Source organism: Thamnophis elegans, chromosome 13 (assembly GCF_009769535.1).
Source record: "Thamnophis elegans isolate rThaEle1 chromosome 13, rThaEle1.pri, whole genome shotgun sequence".
Lineage (NCBI taxonomy): Eukaryota > Metazoa > Chordata > Lepidosauria > Squamata > Colubridae > Thamnophis > Thamnophis elegans.
In genome coordinates, this window is record NC_045553.1 from 5,597,821 (window position 1) to 5,624,627 (window position 26,807).

The 26,807-nt window shown below is 45.5% G+C and overlaps 1 protein-coding gene across 1 annotated transcript; it reads right to left on the minus strand.

Moving 5' to 3' along the window:
• Positions 1-342: 342 nt before the first annotated feature.
• On the minus strand, positions 343-26,299 carry TBX5 (T-box transcription factor 5). Its single transcript, XM_032229812.1, has 7 exons — positions 26,199-26,299; positions 25,026-25,145; positions 21,349-21,496; positions 12,555-12,707; positions 7,541-7,632; positions 3,853-4,079; positions 343-920 (listed from the first exon to the last, which is right to left on the minus strand). The coding sequence occupies exons 1-7, from the start codon at positions 26,288-26,290 to the stop codon at positions 343-345; spliced, it is 1,410 nt and encodes a 469-aa protein (XP_032085703.1). The 5' UTR covers positions 26,291-26,299.
• Positions 26,300-26,807: the final 508 nt, after the last annotated feature.

Genomic DNA, 26,807 nt, shown 5'->3' on the forward strand with positions numbered 1-26,807 from the left:
GTGAGGAGAAGGGGAGCTTTCCACATACTCTTATTCTTCCCACCTCACCCTGTCAAAAGGAGATCAAGAGGAGCCACGAAGCTCTTGACATCTCACTTGGGAACAAAAATCAAACAAAACCATGGAAGGGGACAGGTTGGTACCAATGCGAAACCTGGGCGGCTGAGTGAGGAGATCACAGGAAAGGGCAAAGACGTGCTTGTGATGGTCCGTGGCTTGGAGACACCAAAACAGAGGTGATCCCACCCCCACGGTCTCAGCCAGAGAAGAGGGCCTGGCGGTCCACCTCCCGAGTGCTTATCTGTGAACGTTCAGTCCAACCAGGGCTCGTCCCTTCCCTTGTTAGCTGCTCTCGCTCCATTCTGCGGTCATGCCCACCCCGTGGACAGAGTGGTACTGATGCGGGGAAAGTGTCCTGGGCATCCCGTGGGCATAGAGGAACTCGGCTGGCTGTAAGTTCCCAGGAGGAGACTGGATGCCGGCTTGTTGCCGGACGAGGGGCTGGTGAGGAACGGAGGTCTGGTGCTGGAACATGGCATGAGTGTCCCCGAGTTGGGGCGAGGGATGAGCGGCCACGGTGGCAAGGCGGGGCATCAGGGAGCCCGAGGTGAAATGAGCTGAAAAATGTTGGTAAGGCAACCTGTCGATAGGTTGCATGGGAGTTACTGTGCAGCTGCTGTAGGAGGACATGGTGGACCAGGTGTTGCAGCTGAGGTCCTCCAAGCTGGGCACCGCTTCCGGGGCTGGGGCTGCGCTGGCATACATGCAGGCTTGGCGCTGAGCGGACTCAGTCCTGTAGGCGCTGTTCAGTCCTTGCTGCTGGGGGTAGTTGGAGCGGTGGTAGAAGGCTTCTTCTTCTGCTGGGGAGGTTTCCATGTAGGGCTTCTTGTAAGGGAGCTCCGCTGTGGAGCATTCGTCATCTGAGGGAGACACAAATGGAGAAGCACATTGGGCACTGGATTTCATAGCCATAAGGAAGAGAGGAGAAGGAGGCAGGAAGGAGGAGAAGGAGAAGCAGGCAGGAAGGGATCAGAAGAACAAGGAAGAGAAGAAGAGGACACAGGAAGGAAAAAAAGGAGGAGAAAGAAGAGAGGCAGGGAGGAAGGAATGAGAAGTAGAAGAAAAAGAGAAAGAGGAGGAAGGAAGGAAGGAGAGAAGGAGGACAAGGGGAAGTGGTAGGAGAAGCAGCAGGGAGGAAGGGATTAAAAGAACAAGGAAGAGAAGGACACAGGACGGAGAAAAAGAAGGAAGAGAAGGAAGAGAGGCAGGGAGGAAGGAATGAGAAGTAGAAGAAAAAGAGGAGGCAGGAAGGAGAGAAGGAGGGGAAGAAGGAGAAGTGGCAGGGAAAAAGGAATTAAAAGAACAAGGAAGAAGAAGGAGAAGAGAAGATAATAAAACTTGGTTGATTCCTAGGATGCTGGCAGCAACCAGTATCAACCATCAGCGCCAGCCAATGATATTTATGATACATTTTTTAAACCTTCAGTTGACTTGAGTTTCATGTTTAATGCATAAAAGAGATCATCATCATCATCATCATCAGCCAAAAGAATCATGAAGACATTCCCAACCAAGAAGGGAACCGACACTTTGATAAACGAGACATTTCTTACCCATCCAACCTGAGCCATCGGGGAGATAGCAAGAAGACACTGTGTTATTGTCGCCTGGGATGGGGCATGATCTATGTGGCTAAGAGGTGGGGGGGAGTGCACCATGGGCAAGACAGCCCTCTTGCCTATGACAATGCAAGGAAATGAGATAAAGTGAGCGAGGAGAGAAGGCAGGAAGCCACCCACCAAGTGGGAATCCCTAAAGTGAAAAGAAAGCTCTCTCTCTCTCTCTCTCTTTTTTTTGGTATGTCTTTATCACTCTTCGATGGCTGGAGACCAATGATGGATGGTTTTCAAAGTTGACAGGATGGCTCCAACCAGAGACTGCTGTCGCTGCCCCTTCCCCAAATTTCTGCGGTTGCTTCTTTGGGAAAGAGAATCAACGCTGGGAGGAGGGCGCTTTAGGACGAACCACTGAATCTGGTTTTGTCATTTCTCCAATGTTCTTTCTGTCCCCACCTTACAAAAACACACACTGTATTTCGGACATTAATACAGTCAACCGAGTCCAGAGGTATTTCACGGGAAGAGTCCTCCACTCCCCTGCTCACAATAGAACCTCTTATGCTACCTGGCTCAAAATTTTGGGCTTGCACACCTTAGAACTATGCCAACTCTGATCTGAGACAAAATTTGTCTGCTACAATGTCCTACCTGTCAACAACTACTTCAGCTTCAACCACAACAATACACGAGCTTACAATAGATACAAACTCAAGGTAAACGGCTCCAAACTTGATTGCAGAAAATGCGACTTCAGCAACAGCGTGGTCAACGCCTGGAATGCTCTACCTGACTCTGTTGTTACATCCTGAAACCCCCATAATTTTAACCTTAGACTGTCTACCATGGTGGGTTGCTCCCGGCATTACTGCCGGTTCTTGAAATGATGATCAGAAACGTTTGACTTCTAGATTATTATTTTTTTCAAAACTGAAGATTTCCCAAATACTGTCCATGAAGATTCTCAATCGTCCAGATTTGAAAGCTTGAATCAGGGATCTCCATAAAAAAGCAAGGTGTTTGGAAAAAAAAAAAAAGATTTCAAAACGATAGTTTACCAAATGCTCGTCCCCCGTCCCCCCCCCGGTGAGCTTCCATTTCAAATTGGCTCAGCCAGCCAACAAACTTTCTGAAAAGCCTGGCTAATCTCTCGGAATAGCTATAAATTTCACCCCTCCAAAATAACCTGCCATTAGCTATTTAAGTATTGGAATTAATCCCAGGTCCTTTCTTAAGGCCTCCCAACCTGATAAGTTATCTGTAGCCCAGGCACCAGTTATCTTCCGTGGATGTAGATTCAACTTCTGTAGAACTGTGGGGTCACCTCTCTGTATTCTATCTATGCTGCCGTTTGTAATATGGGCTGAAACGCTCGGAAGGGCCAGTCAAGATGATTCTGCTAGACGGGAAACAGAACCCGAGAGAGAGAGAAAAGACAATGAAGAAACGTAGAAGGAGTCAAATGGGAGAAGACTTGAAAATTCAGCTCTGGGGCGGAAGGATGGAAAAAGCTTGCATTGATTCACTTCTCTCCAGTCCAGCCAAAACATTTTTAGGAAACAGTTGGATAGCATGAGGGTCAACGACAGAATAACAGAGTTGGAAGGGACCTTGGAGGTCTTCTAGTCCAACCCCTTGCTCAAGCAGGAGGCCCTACGCCATTTCAGGCAGATGGTTGACCAGTCTCTTCTTAAAAACCTCCAGTGATGGAATGCACACAATTTCTGATGGCAAGCCGTTCCACTGGTTAATTGTTCTCAGGAAATTCCTCCTTAGTCTTAGGCTGTTTCTCTCCTTGATTAGTTTCCATCCATCCATCCTGCCTTCTGATGCTTTGGAGAATAGCTTGACTCCCTCTTCCTTGTGGCAGCCCTTCAAATGTTGGATGACTGCTATCATGTTTCGCCTTAGTCCTTCTTTTTATTAGGTTAGACCAGGGGTCGGCAACTTTAAACCCTCAAAGAGCCACAAAGGTCCTAACCGGAAGCCCCCCGTTCAATTCTGGAGCTGACAGGAAGTCCGGTTCCCCCACCATAGAGTCTCCTCCTAGTGCGGCTTTCTTTTTCCTCTACCTGTCCCAACCAAAAGCCCTATCAATTGTGCAGCTGACCAGCAACAGGGAGGCGCAGCAGAGGGATAAAAGAGCCACATGAGGCTCCAGAGCCACAGGTGGCTGACCCCTTAGTTAGACATAGCTAGTTCCCATTCCCATCCCCACTCTAAAACTCCAACTCACCTTGTCTCTTGGTGCAGTGGTAAACTTGCCCATGATCTTGAGATACAGGATACGGGTTCGCAGGTGGTAATAAGTCCTGGGAAGTGCTAGAGACACCGTTCTCGCACTGAAACTGGGATCCAAGGTTAGAAGAAGCCGAGAGAGCTCTGCCTTCGCCACTGAAGGGACTGTGGTTAGAAGACACTTTCTGCCGGATTGTGCTTCTGGGGACAACCGGATACTCCTTGCTGAAATCAAAGGCAAAAACAAACAACAACAACAACAACAACAGGGTTACAATGAATGTCATGGAAACTTTGTCCTACAAGCAATTCTCCATTTCAAGCTGGCATCCATGTAGGGTTTGGGGGAACCAGGAAAGTTTCATTTCAAGGCCAACAAAATCTCTTAACCAAGGGTGGGATTCAGCTGGTCCGGACCAGTTCGGGTGAACTGGTAGCTCCAACAATCCAATTGGTCCACCCTTGCACTTTACTTACCGTATTTTTCACAGTATAAGACGCACCTTTTTCCCTCAAAAAGGAGGCTGAAAATCTGGATGCATCTTATACACTGAATACAGCATTTTTTTTGCCTCCTGAAGCCCCGCCCCTTCACCAAAAATGGCTGTGCATACCCTTATGGAGGCTTTCAGACAGCTCCTGGGGGCTGGGGAGGGCACAAATGAGCGCAAAGCGGCCCATTTTTTGCCCCCCGCAGCACTCCATAAGCTTCCTAAAGGCTCTCTATCGCCTTTTTTTGACAAAAAATGGGCCCCTTTTCATGAAAAACGGGCCTTTTTTTGCTTGTTTTTGCCCCACCCCAACTCTGCAGGAGCACTCTACAAGCCTCCTAAGGGCTATTCATGCACTTTTTTGGGGGGGGGAAATGGGCACGTTTTCGTGAAAAACGGACCGTTTTTGGGAGGTTTGCAGAATGCAAAAACTTCTCTCCCCCCCTCCCTCTTCAAAACTTTGCTGCGTCTTATACTCCGGTGCGTCTTACACTCCGGAAAATCCGGTACCTATATTCTCTCTTCTAGTTAGCACAGCAAAGCAGATTGACGTGCCTCAGCTGTGTTACTCCTCAAGAAGTAACGTGGAAGGCAAGCTTTGATTAAACTGCGCACACACAGGGCAGCAAAACACACAATTGCCAAACCAGTTGTTAAACGAGTAAGATCTCACTACCAACATGTCCCACGTACAACAAGACTGACAACTTGCAATACGAAGAGGATTGAGTAAAGAGGGCTGGTCATTCTCCACTCACAACAATTAGTTTTGTGACCATTCCAAGTTATTGTATAACGGCATTGAAAAAATTGACTCATGATGGTTTTTCACACTTACGACCATTGCAGCATCCCCACGGACACGTGATCAAGATTCAGACACTTGGCGAATGACTCGTATTTATGATGGTCACAATGCTCCGGGTGGGGGAGGTCACGTGATCCCCTTTTGGTGACCTCCTGACAAGCCGAGTCAGTTCACTTAACAACCATGTTACTAACTTATTAACTGCAGTTATTCACTTAACAACTGAGGCAACAAAGTGCATAAAATGGGGCAAAACTCACTTAACAACCATCTGCCTTAGCAATGGAAATTCTGGAGGGGGTGGGGTTGAAAGTCAGGGACTGCCTATAACATTGAACAGTTATTAAACGAATGATTGTAAACCAGGCGCTGCCGGCATAACCAAGAGAGCAGAGCATTGTGCAAAAAAGAGGAACAATAGTTGGACATGAGCCACAGGTAATCCTCAGGTTATGACCACAATTGAGCCCAAAGTTTCTGTCGTTAAGCGAGACATTTGTTGGGTGAGTTTTGCCCCAGTTCCCAACCTTTCTTGCCGCAGTTGTTAAGTGAATCCCCTGCAGTTGTTTTAAGTGAGTCACCCGTTTGTTAAGTGAATCTGGCTTCCCCCGTTGGCTTGTCGAAAGGTCGCAAAACGGGATCACGTGACATCGCCCTGGGTTGGGGACACGCTGCAACAGTCCTAAGTCCATGCCAGTTGGTAAGCCTCTGAATTCTGATCACGGGATGCTGCAATGGTTGTTAAGTGTGAACAATGATCCTAAGTCATTTATCTCAGCGCCGTTGTCGTTATGAACGATCACTAAATGAACGGACGGACTGTATACCCTGTTTCCCCAAAAATAAGACCTCCCCGGATAATAAGCCCAATCGGGCTTTTGAGCGCATGCACTAAAACAAACTCCTCCCTCAAAAATAAGCCCTCCCTGAAAATATTGCAACACAGCAGCAGCCATGAATTGACCACGCTCGCTACCTCCTGCATCTCAAAAATAATAAGACCTCCCCGAAAATAAGGCCAAGCGCTTATCTCAGGGGATTCAAAAGAAAATAATACCCTGTCATTTTCGGGGAAACACGGTAGGAAAATGTTGTGCTTCGCCAAGAAACCACAAATCTGCACTCCGTTTGCCCTCGGAAGGAAGATTTTGCCCAAGGAAGAATCTGTCATAAGGTGTGCAGCTGTGTTCCCCCAATAGCTACCATTTCCCCGGCCGTCCCCTTCCTCAAAAGGGAAACCTATAAAATGTATATACAAGGAAAGCTAGAGCATTTTAGTCCAATTAGAAACATGTGGCTGTTTCTGTTTGGAACGCAATATCTTTCCCACCCTGGATGGCGGCCTTTTGTTCAACATCATCCTCTCCTGAAGTTCCATTAAGGCCAAAGGATAAGCTGGCATCGGCATCAGCCACCTGTTCATAATTTCCCACCCACCCCCTCCACCCAACGAAACTTTCAGGGAAAGTCCAAAGTTTGTTTCTGACATGAGCCCTGCTTTGTTTCCAGTACGGAAGAGGGAATGGGGCCATGGAAAGGACGTTGGGTTTAATTTCAGTTGGAAATGTTTTGAGTCCCATCATTCCGCCACATGTACTCAATTACCTCCCCTTGCATTCAATCCCATTCAGTGTTCGGGACCCATCTTGATGTTAAAAGCTGCCCTTATCAGACTCCCAACCTTGGCTGAGAATCCACTGTATTTCCCATCTAGGTAAAGGTTCCCCTCGCACATCTGTGCTAGTCATTCCCGACTCTAGGGGGCGGTGCTCATCTCCATTTCAAAGCCGAAGAGCCAGCGCTGTCTGAAGACGTCTCCGTGGTCATGTGACTGGCATGACTAAATGCCGAAGGAGCACGGACCGCTGTTACCATCCCACCAAAGGTGGTTCCTATTTTTCTACTTGCATTTTTATGTGCTTTCGAACTGCTAAGTTGGCAGAAGCTGGGACAAGTAACGGGAGCTCACTCCGTTATGTGGCACTGGGGATTCGAACTGCCGACCTTCTGGTCGACAAGCTCAGCATCTTAGCCCCTGATCCCCTGCTTCCCATCTACCAGATGTCAAATGAACATCTGGAGAGGCCCAAAGGTGCTTCCCCAAAAGGCCGCTGGACTTCCTTGGTGTTGTCACTGAAAACGTTTCACTTTTCATCCAAGAATCTTCTGACTTCTTCTAGCTTCTTGGATGAGAAGCTGAAACATTTTCAGGGGAAAAAAAACACCACCAAGGAAGTTCCGTTGCCTTTTGGAAAAGCACTTTTGGGTCCCTCCAGATGTTTACTTGACAGTTGGTAGATGTGAAAGATTGAGAATTCTGGCACTTGAAGTCGACACATCTTCAAGTTTCCAAAAGTTGAGAAATACGGCACTGAATAATGACTTACCTTTGCACTCGAGACATTCTGTGCAATTCCATATCGTCACTGCCTCTAAATCCTTTTGCGAAGGGATTGTTTTCAATCTTGAGTTGGGTGATCTGCAATGAAGAACCAGAAAGAAAGGGGGGGGGAATCAAAGCTTGTTCAGCAGCTGCCCATCAATCATCTATGAGGAATCTGCCCTAAAGAAGAGGGAGTCAAGCTATCCTCCAAAGCAGCAGAAGGCAGAACCAGAAGCAATAGATGGAAACTAATCAAGGAGATTAATTTCAGATCCTGAAGATGAAACTCAAGTACTCTGGCCGCCTAATGATAAGGAAGGACTCCCTAGAGAAGAGCCTCATGCTGGGGACGTTGGAGCGCAAAAGAAGAAGGGGACGACAGAGGTGGCTGGATGGAGTCACCGAAGCAATCGGCGTGAGCTTCAATGGACTCCAGAGGATGGTAGAGGACAGGAAGGCCTGGAGGAACGGTGTCCATGGGGTCACGATGGGTCGGACACAACTTCTCAACTAACAACAACAATTAGGGAGAGAAGAAACCTTGAACTAAGGAGAAATCTCCTAACAACGAGAACAATTAACCAGTGGAATGACTTGCCTCCAGAAGTTGTATGTTCTCCATCACAGGAGGCTTCTAAGAAGAGATTGGACAACCATTTGTCTCTAGTGTCTCCTGCTTGAGCCAAGAGGTTGGACTAGAAGAAGACCCCTCCCAACTCCGTTATTCTGTTATCCAGACCAACGCAAAACAATTTTCTTCTCTAAGAAGCAAACCACTTTCACTTTTCAGCTCCCGTTATCAAAAGGAAGTTCATCCCAACAAGCTGTTGATCTTATGATAAAGCACATATTTTGCATGATGACACCTCAACTGCACATGTTTGGAGAGAAAGATCTCCGAGATGCAAGACAATCAAGCAGCACCCTCTCTAGACGTGGAAGGCTCATCCATGAGAATTTCTCCACCGCTGTTTTCTTCTGTGAAAGAAAGTTGGAAAGCCACAAGTTGCGTGGCTTTTGTGTTCTAATTAGACTTGTAAACCCCTTTTTGTTTCTTGGGAATGTGCAGTGCCGGATTTTCCTATAGGCTAACTAGGCTTCAGCCTAGGGCCTCAAGATCAAGAGGGGCCTACATTTAAATTGTTAGCAAAATTAAAATTACACTATTCTAAAAACAGTGAACACTAAAACACTGAACCGAAAATATGACTAATAAACAAACATAAAAATGTATTGGTTAAGATCGTTCCAGCGCCGCGGCAGTTGGGGAGCCCACCCACGTTCCCGGCACCGGCAGTCGGGCAAGAGGCGCGGCCGCTCCCAGTAGCCGCCCCGTCGACGCGGAGCCCACTAGCGGCCAGGCAGGTGAGGGCGAGGGGGCTGAGCCGGGCAGCTGAACGCAGCAGGGGAGGCGGCTGGCCTCGCTGCCTTTGCCGCAGAGCAGAGCCGCCCTCCATCGGGAGACCAACTATATATATATATTGATATATATTGATATAACAGTAATGATGTATTTTATTGTCTCTCATGTAATTTACAAACTTAAAAATGGGAGGTGAAAGGGCCTCAAAAGTGGAATCTTTTCATCTAAATCCGGCCCTGAATGTGTGACAGGAAATCTAACAAAGAGAAGAAAAGAGGAGAGAAGGGAAAATATGGAATGGGAGGGGAGGGGAGAAGAGAAAGAGAAAGGGAAAGAGAAGGCCCAGTGTGATTGGACACAAAGGGAATTTGTCTCCAGTGTAGAAGCTCTCTGTACATGCAAAGCAACAATCTCACATATTATAAATACGTAACTTTATGCAACTTACCTCACCTAATATAAATATGCAAGACAAGCACTTGTCTTACATATTTATGTTACGCTTATCCAGAATGGTATCAGGTCTCCTGCCTGAGCGGGGGATGGACTAGAAGATCTCCACGTTCCCTTCCAACCCTATTATTCTATATTCTTAAATCAGATTTTAATGCTCCAACATTTTCCACTGGCTTTTTTTCATGGCTCGCCTTCTTTTAAAGGAGCAAAAATCAGCTAGGCGGTGCCTTTTGACAAACATGCTTCATATTTTAAGAACAGACTGTCTGGGAATTTGAGATATTTCCCTACTGATTTGTAGAACATTGATTTTTCTGCTGTAGGTTTACTAATTCTTCCATGCCAGAAGTGCCAAGAAGATGTAACTCATATCATGTGTATTCTAGATTTATAAGCATAAATGCCTTCTTCCTTTTACAAGCTCAAGGCTACGCAAAGGAAAATTACCCCTTTCCATACGTTCACCTTGCAATTCCTGAAGACAATGTGGTTGAGATAAAGCCACACACCTTAAATTATACACTGAAGATCATTTTTTGATGTTGTAGTAACAAAATACCCGCGACGTAGCAATAGCAGTTAGACTTTTATACCGCTTCATAGGGCTTTCAGCCCTCTCTAAGCGGTTTACAGAGTCAGCATATTGCCCCCAACAACAATCCGGGTCCTCATTTTACCCACCTCGGAAGGATGGAAGGCTGAGTCAACCCTGAGCCGGTGAGATTTGAACAGCCAAACTGCAGAACTGCAGTCAGCTGAAGTAGCCTGCAGTGCTGCATTTAACCACTGCGCCACCTCGGCTCTACGTAGGGCCACAAATTCTGTTGTTAAGTGAGATGTTTGTTAAGTGAGTTTTGCCCCATTTCAGGACCTTTGTGGCTGTTGTTGTTAAGTGAATCACCACAGTTGTTAAGTTAGTCACACGGTTGTTAAATGAATCCGGCTACCCCCGTTTGATTGTCATAAGGTGGGGATCACGTGACCCCGGGCAACCGTCACAAAGATGAGTCAGTTGCCAAGTGGCTGAATTTTAATCACATGACCATGGGGGATGTTGGAACGGTCGTAAGTGTGAAACATAGTCATAAATCACCTTTTTCAGTGCTGTGGCGACTTTGAATGGTCACTAAGTGACCTGCTGTAAATCGAGGACTACCTGTAGGTATTACTTAGATATTTTGCATAATATGTAAAGAAACAGAGAGTTATTACTCATTTTAAAAAGTAAGGTCCAATCTCCATCAAGTGGAGCTGATGACATTATCCATATATCTATGTAGACTTCTTGGCAAAATAAATAAATAAATCATAGTTGTTCCCAGTACTGTCTTCTAATGTTTTTTCCCCAAATTCAGGTTTCCTTCAAATTTCTTCATTTTTCTTCTTCATTTTTTAGCTTACAGCCCTAGAATGTTCAAGTGGCTTCCTAATCAAAAGTTAATTTGGTCCAATGTTGGGTCAATACATTTTGAGATCAAGTAGAAAAAGATTTGAAGAGAGCCTTGTTCGTTTACGGTCACTACTAATGAGGGAAAAAAAATGTGATGGTACCTTTTCTGTCTACGAATTTTATTAAAAGACAACTCTGAAAAGCTCCATTGTGTTAAATCATGGTTTGTCACACAAGCCACCATGATCATGGTTTTCACAAGAAGGAAGGAAGGAAGGAAGGAAGGAAGGAAGGAAGGAAGGAAGGAAGGAAGGAAGGAGAGTGGAAATTGTAAAGGAAGGGAGGGAGGAAGGAGAGAGGGGTGAAAGAAGGAAGGAAGGTGAGTAGGAATTGAAAAGGGAGGGAGAGAGGAAGGGAAGTGAGAAGGAAGGAAGGAGAGAGGGAAGTGAGAAGGAAGGAAGGAGAGAGGAAATTGAAAAGGAAGGGAGGAAGGAAAGAGGGAAGAGGGAAGAAAAAAGGAATGGAGAGGAAAGAGAAAAGGAAGGAAAAAAGGACGGAGAGAGGGAATTGAAAAGGAAGGGAGGAAGGAAGAACAGAGGGACGAGAGAAGGAAGGAGAGAGGGAATTGAAAAGGAAGGGAGAAGGAAGGAAGGAAGGAAGGAAGAAGAGAGGGACGACAGAACGAAGGAGGGGAATTGAAAAGGAAGGGAGGAAGGGAGGAGAGAGGGAAGAGAGAAGGAAGGAAGGAAGAAGAGAGGGACGACAGAACGAAGGAGAGGGAATTGAAAAGGAAGAGAGGAAGGAAAGAGAGAGGGAAGAGAGAAGGAAGGAAGAAGAGGGGGACGAGAGAACGAAGGAGAGGGAATTGAAAAGGAAGAGAAGAAGGAAGGAGAGAGGGAAGAGAGAAGGAGGGAAGGAGAGAGGGAAGTGAGAAGGAAGGGAGGAAGGAAAGAGGGAAGAGGGGAAGAAGAAAAAAGGAATGGAGAGAGGGAAGAGAAAAGGAAGGAAAAAAGGATGGAGAGAGGGAATTGAAAAGGAAGGGAGAAGGAAGGAAGGAACGAAGAAGAGAGGGACGACAGAACGAAGGAGGGGAATTGAAAAGGAAGGGAGGAAGGAAGGAGAGAGGGAAGAGAGAAGGAAGGAAGGAAGAAGAGAGGGACGAGAGAACGAAGGAGAGGGAATTGAAAAGGAAGGAAGGAAGAAGAGGGAAGGAAGGAAGAAGAGGGGGATGAGAGAACGAAGGAGAGTGAATTGAAAAGGAAGAGAGGAAGGAAGGAAGAAGAGAGGGACACAGAACAAAGGAGAAGGAATTGAAAAGGAAGAGAGGAAGGAAGGAGAGAGGGAAGAGAGAAGGAGGGAAGGAAAGAGGGAATTGAAAAGGAAGGGAGGAAGGAAGGAAGGAAGGAAAGAAGGAAGGAACAAGAGCGGGACAACAGAACGAAGGAGAGGGAATTGAAAAGGAAGGGAGGAAGGAAGGAGAGAGAGAAGAGGGAAGGAAGGAAGAAGAGGGGGATGAAAGAATGAAGGAGAGGGAATTGAAAAGGAAGAGAGGAAGGAAGGAGAGAGGGGAGAGAGAAGGAGGAAGGAAAGAGGGAATTGAAAAGGAAGGAAGGAAGGAAGAAGAGCGGGACAACGGAACGAAGGAGAGAGAATTGAAAAGGAAGGGAGGAAGGAAGGAGAGAGGGAAGAGAGAAGGAGGGAAGGAAAGAGGGAACTGAAATGGAAGGGTGGGAGGGAGGAAGGGTCTTGTTATCCTCCACCATCGTTGCCCCCTGACGGCAAAGCTTTTTCCAAAACCGGCCCCTTTACCTTGTGATTCTGGTAGGAGGTCACTGCAATGAAGGCCGTCTCTGGGAAGACGTGGGTGCAAAAGGCTGTGTTTTTGGAGCCAAACCCGTTGTTCTCGTCTGCTTTGACAATGTGCAGCCTGGGCTGGTACTTGTGCATGGAGTTGAGGATAATCTGCGAAGGAAGGGTAGAGGTAGGGCAGCCTCAGTCAGTTGGGTTGGAGAGAGGGCCGTGTGCCCTTCCCACAAAGGCCTCCAACCAGGAGACCCCTGCAGGCCTCCCTTTCGGAATTCCACATAGGAAGGAAAGATCTGCCCACGATATACAGGATCTCGTTTCCTTACAAAGGAAAGACACCTCATGATAAACCATGATTTGTTCTCCAAACTTCAAGGGGCCTCATTCACACAACACTAAGCCACAAGCTGCGGTTTGTAAAGTTCCGGGGATGGGATGATTATCTTGAGCAATGTAAGGGTGTGTCAGTGGGGATCACAGGGGGTGCAGTCCAGCACAGAGAAGAGAGAGGGGGAGGGGGAGGGAAGGGAGAGGGAGAAGGGTGGGAAAAAGGAGATGGAGGAGAGGAGGAGAGAGAGAGGGAGAGGAAAAAGGAGAGGGAGAGGAGAGGAGAAGGAGGGAGGGGAGGAAAAAGGAGGGAGAGGAGAGGAGGAGAGGAAAAAGGAGAGGGAGAGGAGAGGAGAAGGAGGGAGAGGAGGAAAAGGAGAGGCAGAGGAGAGAAGGAGGGAGAGGAAGAGGAAAAAGGAGATGGAGGAGGAGAGGGAGAGGAAGAGGAAAAGGGAGAAGGATGGAGAGAAGGAGAGGAAAAGGAGATGGAGAAGAGAAGAGGGAGAGGGAGAGAAAAAAGGAGAAGGAGAAGGAGGGAGAGGAGGGGAGGAAAAAGGAGAGGGAGAAGAGGAGGAGAGGGAGAGGAAAAAGGAGAGGGAGAAGGAGGGAGAGAAGGAGAGGAAAAAGGAGAGGGAGAGGAAAAAGGAGAGGGAGAGGAGGGGAAGGAAAGAGAAGAGAGGGAGAGGAGGAAGGGAAGCGAGGAGGAGAGGGAGAGGAGAAACGAAGGATTGTCTATATCACGCAGTCTATTTATGGAAGACATTCTTACCCCACCAAACATCTCCATCATTCCAGAAAGAGCAGACAAGAGGCTTCCACACAGACACCCACCACCTTTGTTGTGACACGGCTTATTAGCAGCATGTGTCCTCCTTCCCTCTCCTGTTGCCTATTATGCGCACGCTCCCCCTTTGGACCAGCTTTAAAGAGCCATAAATGTCATTGCGGGGAGCCTCTTTCCAACTGCAGCTCCATCCCAGCCTTCCAAGCAGGCCAGGCGGCCGAATGTTATTCTTTGGAACAAGCCGGAAAGGAAAACATGCAAAAGGGAGAACAAAACAAAAACATTCGGAGGTGTCTCTCAGCACAGACCTCCATTTTCACCACCGGCTTCCAAAGCCGGGAAAGGGATTTGGGCCAACCGCCTCGCCTGCCTCAAAGACGATCTAGGTTGAACGTTGGAGGAACATGGTCTTTTCCTGGCTGGGAAGTTGCTCCAGAGATCCCACCAGATGCCAACGATTGCATCTGGCCTCCAGGAGGCTCTTTTTTTTTTAATCCCGGGAGAAGCTCCTTGGTGGAGGAGAAGGAAGAGAACTGGAACCAACCCAGGTTTCCTCCAGGAATTTCGACTTGATTTGGTTTCCCTCAAAACAAATAAGAGAAGGCAGCCGAGAATTTGCAGCGGAGAACATCCAATCCAAACTCTTTAAGGGGGCTGCATTTTAGCATTAACGAGGCAAATAGAGGAGAATTAAGAGAGTGAACCCAAGGCTTTGCCGTTGAGTGACTTCAAAATAAGAATAGAGCCGGAAGGGAATCTTGGAGGTCATCTAGTCCAACCGTCTGCCCAAGCAGGAGACTCTATATATCAGTGATGGCTAACCTTTTTCACCTGGCCTGCCGATATTGCCCGCATGCACACGGCAGCACGTGCGTGCCTGCCCACACCCATCGTGCAATGTGCCCCTCCCCTGCGCATGCATGCATGACACACGCACCCTGCCCTGCCTGCTTGTGTGCGACTCCCCCTGCTCCCCCATTTTGGGCCTAGCAGGCTTCCCTGAAGCCTCCTGGGACGAAAAAATGGGACCCCCACTTCCACTGTACATTCATGTGCAATGCTCCCCCTGCATATGCGCATACACCAACCCCCCCTGACACATGCATGTGCGACGCCCCACACACACATCCACACACATCTCCCGCATGCATGGCAGAGACCCGAAAATCAGCTGGTTGCTGGATTGATGGTAGACTTTACCTCCCACTCTCTGGTCTCCACCTGTCCATTTGTTATCATATTGGACTATTATCTATGGAGATTCTCCGTCACCAAGGACATGGTTGTCCCAAAGGTGCTTTTGTTGTTGTTGTTGTTGCTGCTGTTGTTGTTGTTGTTGTTGCAAAGTTTTTTTTTATTTTTTTCATTTTACAATAATACAATACAATACAAGAATACAACAGCAGAGTTGGAAGGGACCTTGGAGGTCTTCTGGTCCAACCCCCTGCCTAGGCAGGAAACCCTACACCGTTTCAGACAAATGGCTATCCAACATCTTCTTAAAGACTTGCATTGTTGGGGCATTTACAACTTCTGGAGGCAACTTCTGTTCTACTGATTAATTGTTCTCACTGTCAGGAAAATTTCTCCTAAGTTGCTTCTCTCCTTGCTTAGTTTCCATCCGTTGCGTCTTGTTCTGCCCTCAGGTGCCTTGGAGAATAGTTTGACTCCCTTTTCTTTGTGGCAGCCTCTCAAATACCGGAATACTGCTATCATGTCACCCCTAATTCTTCTTTTCTCTAGACTGGCCAAACCCAAATCCTGCAACAGTTCTTCATATGTTTTAGTCTCCAGGCCGTTTCTTCATCTTAGTTTCTCTTCTCTGCATTTGTTCCAAAGTCTCAACCTCTTTTTTGTAATTACAACTCCACGCATCCTTGATCACTAACTATGGTAGAGACTTGGTTCAGCAACTTTTAATTTTGGCAAATGTGTGGGTTTAACAAAAGAAGGACATGACAGCAGTGTCCCAATATTTGAGGGGCTGCCACAAAGAAGGGGGGGTTTCCAACCTATTTTCCAAAAGCACCTGAAGGCAGGACAAGAAAGAATGGATGGAAACTAATTGAGGAGAGAAGTAACCTAGAACAGTTGACCAAAACAGAATAACCGAGTTGGAAGGGACCTTGGTGGTCTTCTAGTCCATCCGCCTGCTCAAGCAGGAGATCCTATATCATTCCATACAAATGGCTGTCCAATCTCTTCTCCAGTGATGGAGCAGTCACAACTTCTGGAGGCAAGTTGTTCCACTGATTAATTTCACTGCCAGGAAATTTCTCCTCAGTTCTAAGTTGCTTCTCTCCTTGATTAGTTTCCACCCATTGCTTCTTGTCCTACCCGCAGGTCCTTTGGAGAATAGCTTGACTCCCTCTTCTTTGTGGCAGCCCCTGAGATATTGGAACTCTGCTATCCTGTCTCCCCTAGTCCTTCTTTTCATTAAACTAGACATATATCAATTCCTGCAACCGTTCTTCATATGTTTTAGCCTCCAGTCCCCTAATCCTCTTTGTTGCTCTTCTCTGCACTCTTTCTAGAGTCTCCACATCTTCTTAAAAACCTCCAGTGTTGGGGCATTCACAACTTCTGGAGGCAAGTTGTTCCACTGATCAATTGTTCTAATAGTTCTAAGTTGCTTCTCTCCTTGATTAGTTTCCACCCTTGCTTCTTGTCCTGCCCTCAGGGGCTTTGGAGAATAGTTTGACTCCCTCTTCTTTAGGGCAACCTCTGAGATATTGAAAGACTGCTATCATGTCTCCCCTAGTCCTTCTTTTCATTAAACTAGACATACCCAGTTTCTGCAACCGATCTTCATATGTTTTAGCCTCCAGTCCCCTCATCTTTGTTGCTCTTCTCTGCACTCTTTTTAGAGTCACCCCATCTTTTCTACATCATAGCGACCAAAACTGAATGCCGTATTCCAAATGTGGCTTTACCAAGGCATTATAAAGTGGTATTAACACTTTATAATGCCTTGGTAAGGCCACACTTGGAATACAGCATTCAGCATTTCAGTTAAGTGACTGTCTAGTCTCTTCTTAAAAACCTCCAGTAATGGAGCACCCACAATTTCTGAAGGCAAGCTCTTCCACTGGTTAATTGTCCTCTCTGTTAGGAAGTTTCTCCTTAATTCCAGGTTGCTTCTCTTCTTGATTAGTTTCCAACCATTGTTTGTTATCCTATCCGCAGGTCCTTTGGAGAATAGCTTGACTCCCTCTTCTTTGTGGCAGCCCCTGAGATATTGGAAGGCTGCTATCATGTCTCCCCTGGTCCTTCTTTTCATTAAACTAGACATATATCAATTCCTGCAACCGTTCTTCGTATGTTTTAGCCTCCAGTCCCCTAATCATCTTCGTTGCTCTTCTCTGCACTCTTTCTAGAGTCTCCACATCTTTTCTACATCGTGGTGACCAAAACTGGATACGACATTCCAAGTCACCAGAATACTGCAGGTCAGGATAATTGCTTGGAGAAAAGATGAGCAGAATTCCAAGGCTAAAAAAAAACAACCCCCAAAACCCCATTCCACACACAAAAATTAAGCCAGCCAATCCCCATCGCTCTTCTGAGCTGGCTCTCTTTGCTTTCGATGATATCTTGAGTTGTTTTGCCTGCTGGGGAGAATGCTCAAAATGTGGAAGAGATTTGGTGGCTTTAAAAAAAAAAAAACCAAATAAATTTTTTAAGAAAACTGAAAAACTCCATGGAGGTTGGTTTGTTGCTTTTTCTTCTTCTTTTTTTTTAACCCTGGTGGAGTTAAAAACCAACAAGACATGTTTCAAATGAAGTCCTTCTCTGCTTTTTTTGGGTGGGGGGAAAGCGCTCCCTTTTCTTCTGATTTATGATCGCTAGGAGTGGAGCCAGCCGTAGGATTAATTCAAACGGTAACTTGGGCTGGGCTCGACTCCATTCTGGGTTCCCAGATTGTTTAACACATTGTACTGATTTGGTTTACAAGGCCAGGCCGCCTTCCTTTTCATCTCCCCCCTTTCCCCCCCCCCCCACTCCACGCGTCCATGAGTGCCACTTGGAGAGGCAAGCATTCAATTAGAGTCAACTGTTGACAGCTTGTGGCGGCCGCCCGACACCCCTCAACCGCTCGCTTCCATCAATTTAAGCCCAACCTGATTCGTGGTTAAGCACTCCGTTGGCTGAGCTTCAAGCTTCAAGTTAATCAAGGCATCGATGCGAAGAAGCTCAGCTCGGTGGATAATTCAGGTCGTGACGGCTTGATGTTTTTTTGATTGCAGGATTTCATTCTTTCTTTCTTTCTTTCTTTCTTTCTTTCTTTCTTTCTTTCTAATTTTGAAAGGCACACAAATCCTTCAAGACTTTAAAAGCGGGTTTGGAAGCTAAAACAGAGGATGAACAATTTGCGGACAAACTGCATGTGTCTTGTCTCACAAAGAGAAGGACTAAGAGGGACATGATAGCTATCTTCCAATACCTGGGGGAGTGTCACAAAGGAGAGGGGGACAACCTGTTCTCCAAAGCACCAGAAGGCAAGATGAGAAGCAATGGATGGAAACTAACCAAGGAGAGAAACAACCTTGAAATAAGGGCAAATTTCCTCACAGTGAGAACAATTAACCAGTGGAACAGCTTGCCTCCAGAAGTTGTGAATGCTCCAACACTGGAAGTTTTTAAGAAGAGGTTGGACAACCATTTGTCTGAAATGGTAGATGGTTTCTTGCCCAAGCAGGGAGTTGGAGTAGAAGACCTCCAAGGTCCCTTCCAGCTCTATTCTGATTGATATTGCTAAACAAGGACAGAAGCAACCTAGAACTGAGGAGAAATTTCCTGACAGTTAGAACAATTAACCAGTGGAACAACTTGCATCCAGAAGTTGTGAATGCTCCATCACTGGAAGGTTTTAAGAAGATGTTGGGTATCCATTTGTCTGAAGTGGTGTAGGGTTTCCTCCCTAGGTAGGGGGTTGGACTAGAAGACCTCTAAGGTCCCTTCCAACTCAGTTATGCTGTATTCTATCCTGTAACACTTAGTCAACAACACTGAGATCCCTCCCCCTTTTTTAAAGCAGCAGGATAGATGAATCAGATTAAAGCATCCAAAGCAAGGTACTTTATCATTGGAAGGAGGAAAGGAATTAAGAATATCAATTCCAGAAAGGCTTATATTTGCTGAACGAGACCACCTGCCGTTCTCCAAACTTAAAACAGGGTCAGGCTTGGTTAGAATCTGGCAGAGCATCCGAGCACTGGAGATTAGATTGGGAATTTTTTTTAAAGAAATGCATAAGAAGCCAATGGCAAATCATTAGCCAAGAAAGCTAATAAATGTTTCCACCTAATCACTGTCATTGGATTTGGAAAAGATTTATTTTATTGCAACAGATTTTACCAAAGATTCCTAGCACTGCAGTTAATATGAAGCAGGAACTGATGGTGGGTGGAGCCAAAAAGAGAAAGAAAGGAAGAAAGGAAGGAAGGAAGGAAGAAAGAAAGAAAGAAAGAAAGAAAGAAAGAAAGAAAGAAAGAAAGAAAGAAAGAAAAAGAAAGAAAGAAACAGAAAGAACCAACCAAGTTGGTCTAGTAGTTAAGGCACCATTTAGAAACGAGGAGGCAGTGAGTTCTAGTCCTGCCTTAGCCAGGAAAGTTAGCTGGGTGATTTTGGACCAATTACCAGGAGACAGTGAGTTCGAGTCCCGCCTTAGGCAGGAAAGTTAGCTGGGTGATTTTGGACAAATCACCAGGAGATGGTGAGTTCTAGTCCCGCCTTAAGCAGGAAAGTTAGCTCGGTGATTTGACCAATTACCAGGAGACAGTGAGTTCTAGTCCTGCCTTAGGCAGGAAAGTTAGCTGGGTGATTTTGAACCAATCACCAGGAGACGGTGAGTTCTAGTCCCGCCTTAGACAGAAAAGTTAGCTGGGTGATTTTGGACCAATCATCAGGAGATAGTAAGTTCTAGTCCCGCCTTAGCCAGAAAAGTTAGCTGGGTGATTTTGGACCAATCACCAGGAGATGGTGAGTTGTAGTTCTGTCTTAGCCATGAACACTGGGTGGGTGTTTGAACCAATCACCCTCCCTCTCTCAGCCCAATTCTACTCATATTGTTGTTGTGGTGGTGGGCAAAATAAGAGGAGGACGGCGTATTGGTCATGTTCAGTGCCTTGAATTATTTATAAAAATACAATTTTTTAAAAAAATATGGGCTGAATTGGTAGGATTCTGTCTGTTAAGGTTTTTTAATTCAAGAGGGCATTTACATACTGCCTGTATTTATATATTATATTATAAAATATAAGCAGAGCATCATATGACTTGAATTGAGTGGCATTTATACAATATTAACACACTAGTATTTATATAACCGAAACCTTTAAAGATAAAGTAGTAGTTTATATCAATATGAACTGTGATTTCCAAAATGTCAATGTTTTTTCCCTTTTCCCTTTTATTAATATTTCCTCTTAATACTTTATGTGGCTTCAATACGGTGATATTTATGCAGTTAAAGTTCTTGAGACTCTTTTGATTGGGTAACTTGATAAAGAAGAAATGGAGACATGTTCTGTCAGTATCGATTATACTTTAGGATATGACTATTGTAAGTTTAACATTATTTGACTTTTTCATAGGTCAATGCTGACAAGCATCAAATTGTTTAAATGTTGCATCCAAAAGTAAAAGCTTAGGATGTTTTCATACCTAAAGCAAAACTGGACATGAAGACTCTGCTATTTTGATCTCTTTGTCTCCATCTCTGACTATGTGGTTCCACCTTCTGCCTAACAGTTGAGTCAGCCCCACAGATATACCTTATTTTTTGGAGTATAAGACACACCAGGGTATAAAACATACAAAGATTTTGAAGAGGTAAATTAAAAAACAAAAGGTTTTGCACTCTGCAGACCACCCAAACCTTCTGCAGGCCTCATTTTTGTGTGAAAAACAGGGCATGCAGAGAGTTTGAGAGCCCTGCAAAGTGCTCCTTGGGCCCTGAGTGGGGGGCAAAAAAACGCCCCGTTTTTGCGAAAATGGGCCTGGTTTTTGCCCCCAAAAAGGGGATGCATAGCCTATAGGAGGCTTGTAGAGTGCTCCTGGGGGCAAAAACAAGCAAAAAGGTGCGTCCTATACTCCTAAAAATATAGTATGTAGAAAAAGAGCAGGCAGAGCTGAGGGTGGTGTCAAATGTGCCATTGGCTTGGAGTTTTTGCATTGCCATCATAAGCAATCCATGTTTAACCTCTCCTGAATTTCATTGATTCTTATCTGACACCAATTTAGTGCTGAACGTCAGTTGACCAGATTCTGGTGGTATAAACTTGAATAAATTTTCTATGCTGCAACCTTAGGCATGGTCCTGAGAATATATTGGTTGGGGTTATAAGAAATGATGGCTTTCATGCTTGAATTAAGGTCCACATGAAGATATTCAGATTGGGATTATTCATTAGGGCACCTAAAACACTCTAAACCAGGCATTTGCAAACTTGGCAACTTTTAAGACTTGTGGACTTCAGCTCCCAGAATTCCCTATGTTGGCTGCGGAATTCTGGGAGTTGAAGTCCACAAGTCTTAAAATTGCCAGGTTTGGAGACCCCTGCCCTATCCTGATGTGATGCTCATAGCCATCAACAATTATGTCCACAAATACACCTACAACTTCAAGAGGTAGGGATCTGATCAAACTCTAATGCCAGCCTGGAACAGCTAAGTCATACTTACATGGCCGAATGGGTCGAGATGATTATTGGTCAACTTGAGCTTTTGAAAGGAAACCAGCTGTCTCATCCAATGGGCCCCAGTAGCCGGTGAGTCTGGATGGACATACAATCTTCCAGGCATGGACGGTTCAGCCTTCCCAGTTACTGACCTATCAAAAGCAACACAACATTTGGGAGTTTGTACTTCTCTTGTTTACTCTTTGTTTGGCCCTTAATTTCTTGAGAAATCAGAAACAGCCAGGGCAGCAAAGGATGGGGAGATGAAAAGACTTCCTCAACCAGGGGTCACCAACCTTTTGGATCTCAGGAACCCCTGAATTCACAATTTTAAATCCTGTGGACCATTAATATGATCTGCCTAATGACCGGCTGGGTGGGTGTGGCTAGGTGGTCATGTGATGGTGGGTGTGGCCAATTCGATGTCACTCACATTGAGGGGCACCTCTACTCACCCCTCCCCTCCCAGCCCCTCCTCGCCTGCCCGCCTGGGCTCCTTAGGGCCCCAACAGGGAGCAGTTGCTGGAGCTAAGCAGCCGCCAGGAGAAAGAATTGGCAAAACAGCTCAGTTCAAATTGGATCTGGCCGAGAAGGAGGCTCAGCCGAAGCACCTCACTGAGGACTACGAGCATGGGCTTTCCAAGCAGAGGGAAGACCTGTGGGAGTGCAAGGCCAGGTACTATCGCCTGGAGGCTCAGCAGGCTGAGATGGTCAGCCAGTTCCAGGCCATGATGCAGTCCCACTGGAACAAGGCCCTCTGGTTCTTCCCTCCAGCCTTCGCCCAAAGCCCCCCACCAGGAGGCCGAAGCAGACCCCAAATTGGAATTTCTGCCCCCTCTGACCCACACAAAAAGACCCTGAAGGGGGAGACTCTCTGCAGCAACACAAGCGTTCATTGCACGTATCCATCCCAGGGGCCGCAGTTTTAAGACCTCTGATTTAGTGCAATATCAAAAATGCAAATAATTTTTTTGCGGGCCACCAAAATTATACCACAGACCACCAGTTGGTGACCGCTGATAAACAACTCTTGTCTGAATGACACAACGGCAGAGTTGGAGGGGACCTTGGAGGTCTTCCAGTCCAACCTCTTGCTCAAGCAGGAGACCCTCTACCATTCCAGACAAATGGTTGTCCAATCTCTTTTTCAAAACCTCCGGTGTTTGAGCACCCACACCTTCCTGAGGCCATTCAATATGCTGATTAATTGTTCTGGAAGGAAATTTCTCCTTGGATCTAAGCTGCATCTTTCCTTGATTAGTTACTCTTCATTGTTTCTTGTCTTGCCTTCAGGTGGTTTGGAGAATATGCTGACCCCTTCTTTTCTTGGTGGCATCCTCTCAAATGTTGGGCCATAATTTCAAACAAGAAAGGTAAGATCTACCTCCACCCTTCTATCCTTCCACAATGACCTGCTGGAGATGGTTGCTGGATTGATGGTAGACTTTACCTCCCACTCTCTGGTCATTTGTTTGGGTTATAATATTGAAGTATTATCTATGGAGATTCTCCGTCACCAAGGATATGGTTGTCCCAAAGGTGCTTTTGTTGTCGTTGTTGTTGTTGCAAAGTTTTTTTGCTTTTTTCATTTTCCAATAATACAATACAATAAAATACAGTAGCAGAGTTGGAAGGGACCTTGGAGGTCTTCTAGTCCAACCCACTGCCTAGGCAGGAAACCCTATACCAGGGGTAGTCAACCTTTTTATATCTACCGCCCACTTTTATATCTCTGTTAGTAGTAAAATTTTCTAATCATCCACCGATTCCACAGCAGGGACGTGCTGTCATTAGAGGCAGGGGAGGCGGGGCCTCACCAGTCCCCTCAGGAAAAGGAAAGAATTTTAAAGAATTTTTTTAAAAAAATTAAAGCCAAGGTAGTTGCTATTTGACTCCAAGTAACAGCAACTTGGAGTCTGTGCTTAGTGTTAACTATAGGAGGAGGCAAGAGAACTCGGGGCCTCCTTTGCATTAGGAATTTTTCACCTTTTAAAAGTTAAGAAAGGGTTAAAAAGCAAAAAAATTCATATGCAAAGGAGGCACTGATTCTCCCGCCTCCTGATCTGGGAGCAGCGAATCATGCCTTGTTGGCAGTTGAGCACGCTTACGTTGGGTGGGTTATTTCGGAGGGTGCGCTTCAGAGGAGAGAGGAGTGGGGGAGAAGGAGGACATAGCTGCTGTGGGGGGGACAAAAGCCACTTTCTTTCTTTTTGCCTCACCAGCCATAAGCTTCACCGCACGTCACTGTTCCACAGTAATGGTGATTTATAAAGTAGGGAAGTAACTTTACTTTATAAAATTTATAAAGCAGAGTTACAGCAAACCCCTACCGCCCACCATGAAAGCTGGAACGCCCACTAGTGGGCGGTAGGGACCAGGTTGAGTACCACTGCACTATACCATTTCAGACAAATGGCTATCCAACATCTTCTTAAAGACTTCCAATGTTGGGGCATTCACAACTTCTGGAGGCAAGCTGTTCCACCGATTAATTGTTCTAACTCTCAGGAAATTTCTCCTCAGTTTGAAGTTGCTTCTCTCCTTGATTAGTTTCCACCCATTGCTTCTTGTTCAACCCTCAGGTGCCTTGGAGAATAGTTTGACTCCCTCTTCTTTGTGGAAACCCCTGAGATATTGGAAGACTGCTATCATGTCTCCCCTAGTCCTTCTTTTCATCAAACTAGACATACCCAGTTCCTGCAACTGTTCTTCATATGTTTTAGCCTCCAGACCCCTAATCATCTTTGTTGCTCTTCTCTGCACTTTTTCTAGAGTCTCCACATCTTTTCTATATCGTGGCGACCAAAACTGAATGCCGTATTCCAAGTGTGGCCTTACCAAAGCATTATAAAGTGGTATTTTCATAACAAATAACCACATGTATACTGTTACATAACCAACATCATATTATATTGTTAAATGTTTACATTAGTTCGTCTTACCATCAACTCCCAACAATGATTATTGGCTCTTCTGCTCTCCATACACCATATTTGTACCCTATCCATCACTTTCTTCTCCCTCTCTCCTCCTCCTTTCTTCCCTCTGTTGTCCTTCTCTTCTCTACTTCCCCTCCCTCTCTCCTTCTCCTCTCTCCCCTTTCCAATCCTTTTTTCTCTCCTCCTCTTCCCCCCCTGCCCTCTCTCCTATCCCTCTCTTCTTCCCTTTCCTCTCTCCTCTCTTCCACACTCTTCATCTCATTTACTTGGTGTATTTCAGCCTCTGAGCAGGCTCCATGTTGTGTTGATAGTATTTATAATTCCTTTTCAATATACATATTTAATTTTAACATACATATCTTCCTCCTTCTTTCTTAAAAGAAAAAAAAAGTATACATACATAGTAATTGTATTTTTAAACCCCAACCCTCCAGCCTATTTTTGGCAGAGATGTAGACCTGGTTACGATTCCCAGCTATTCTCATCATTATATTTATGTAGGAGCTTTTTCAAGAGGCAACACAGAGCATTGTGACCTTCCCACCAAAGGTGGTTCCTATTTTTCCACTTGCATTTTTTACGTGCTTTCGAACTGCTAGGTTGGCAGAAGCTGGGACAAGTCACGGGAGCTCACTCCGTTCAGCGGCGCTAGGGATTCGAACTGCCGAACTGCCGACCTTTCTGATTGACGAGCTCAGCATCTCAGCCCCCAATGCCAGCGTGTCCCACTCTAATGACATACCATTTATTATCTGCAAATTTATATCGATGGTCATCCGAGGGTACTATGTCCATGAGGAGAATGTATTTCGTTTTGGGGTTCAGTCCTGTGACTTTCACTTTGTAGCTAGGAAACATTCGTCTGAAAGCAAACAAAGGACAGGAAAGGAATGTCATTCTAGTTAAAAACAAATGTCCTGGAACAGGGACCTTAACGCAACATTAAACAGTAAGATGGACAAGTCTGTACACAAAGCATAGGAACACACAACAGAAGTTTGGAATTGTAAAATTAGGTTTGGAACCAAAACTGGACGCAATATTCCCAGCGTGATCCCTGAATGTGTTTCCTCTTCCTCTCCTGCATGTTTCTGGGAATTAGGGAGGGGCTTTTTCTGAGACGCTTTCTTAGATTACATTTCTGTTCTGGACCCAGGTTTCTGTTATCTGACAGTTGCCTTGGCTGAAGCTCTTCCTCTTGTTCCTGAAGGTATTCCCACAGCCCATTACAGGAAAGGAAGAATCAATTAATGACAATTTAGGGGAAGGGAAGAGAAGAGAGAATGGAATGGAAGAAGAGAAGAAAGGAGAAGAGAAGAAAGAATGGAATGGAATGGAAGAAGAGAAGAGAGGAGAAGGGAAGAGAGAAGGGAATAAAATGGAATGGAATGGAAGGGAAGGGAAGGGGAGAGAAGAGAAGAGAAGAGAAGAGAAGAGAAGAGAAGAGAGAATGGAAGGGAAGAGAAGGGAAGAAGAGAAGAAAGGAGAAGAGAAGAAGGAAGGGAAGGGAAGGGAAGAGAGAATGGAAGGGAAGAGAAGAGAGAATGGAATGGAAGAGAAGAGAAGAGAGAATGGAAGGGAAGAAGAGAAGGGAAGAGAAAAGAGAATGTGAGGGGATAGAATTTGAGTATATAAACACATTTTTATAGATTGAATATATACTTGTGTAGAAATATCTATTGCCTCCACTTCGTGTTGTACTAAGGAAGGAAGGAGGGAGGGAAGGAAGGAAGGATTGATTTTTTTTCTTTAAAAATGCATGTTTAAATGCATCTGGTTCACTCTCATCGCAGATCAACTGTTTAAAACATAACTTATTTCATGAAATAATATAATCGCTTGCTCTTTCTGTGGTAGATAAATACTGTCTTTTCTGGATATTTTCCTCCCTCCCCTTTGTCTCTCTGGATCTTACCTTCCAGCTTTGGTTATAATCATTTCGGTTCCCACGTCGTGAAATTTGAGCCATAGCTCTCGCTCATGTAAAAATACTTTGATTCCTTCCATTCCCTGTAAAGAAAAAATACAAAAAAAAAAATCATTTCTCCATCTCTCCCCCTCTTTCCTCCTCCCTCCCACCCTCTGTCTGTCTGTCACATTCTCTATTTCTCTCTCCTTCTTTTTCTCTGCTCTCTCTCTCTCTCTCTCTCTCATTCTTTCTCTTTCTTCTTCTCTTTCTCCTTTCTCTCTTTTATTTCTCCTTTCTCTTGCTCTCCTTCCCTCTCTCTCTTTGTCTGTCTCTCTCATTCTCATTCTCTCTCTCCTTCCCTCTTCTCTCTCTCAATCATCTTATCTCTATATCTATCATATCTCTCTCTTCCCCTCCCTCTGTCTGTCGCTCATTCTCATTCTCTATTTCTCTCTCCTTCTCTTTCTCACTCCTTTGTGCTCTCTTTCATTCTCTCTCCTCTTTCTCTCTCTCTTTTTCTCTCCCTCCCTCTCTCTCCTCCTCTGTCTCTCTCCTTCTCCTTCTCTCTCTTTCCCTCCCTCTCTCTGTTTCTGTCCATCCCTCACTCTTTCCTAG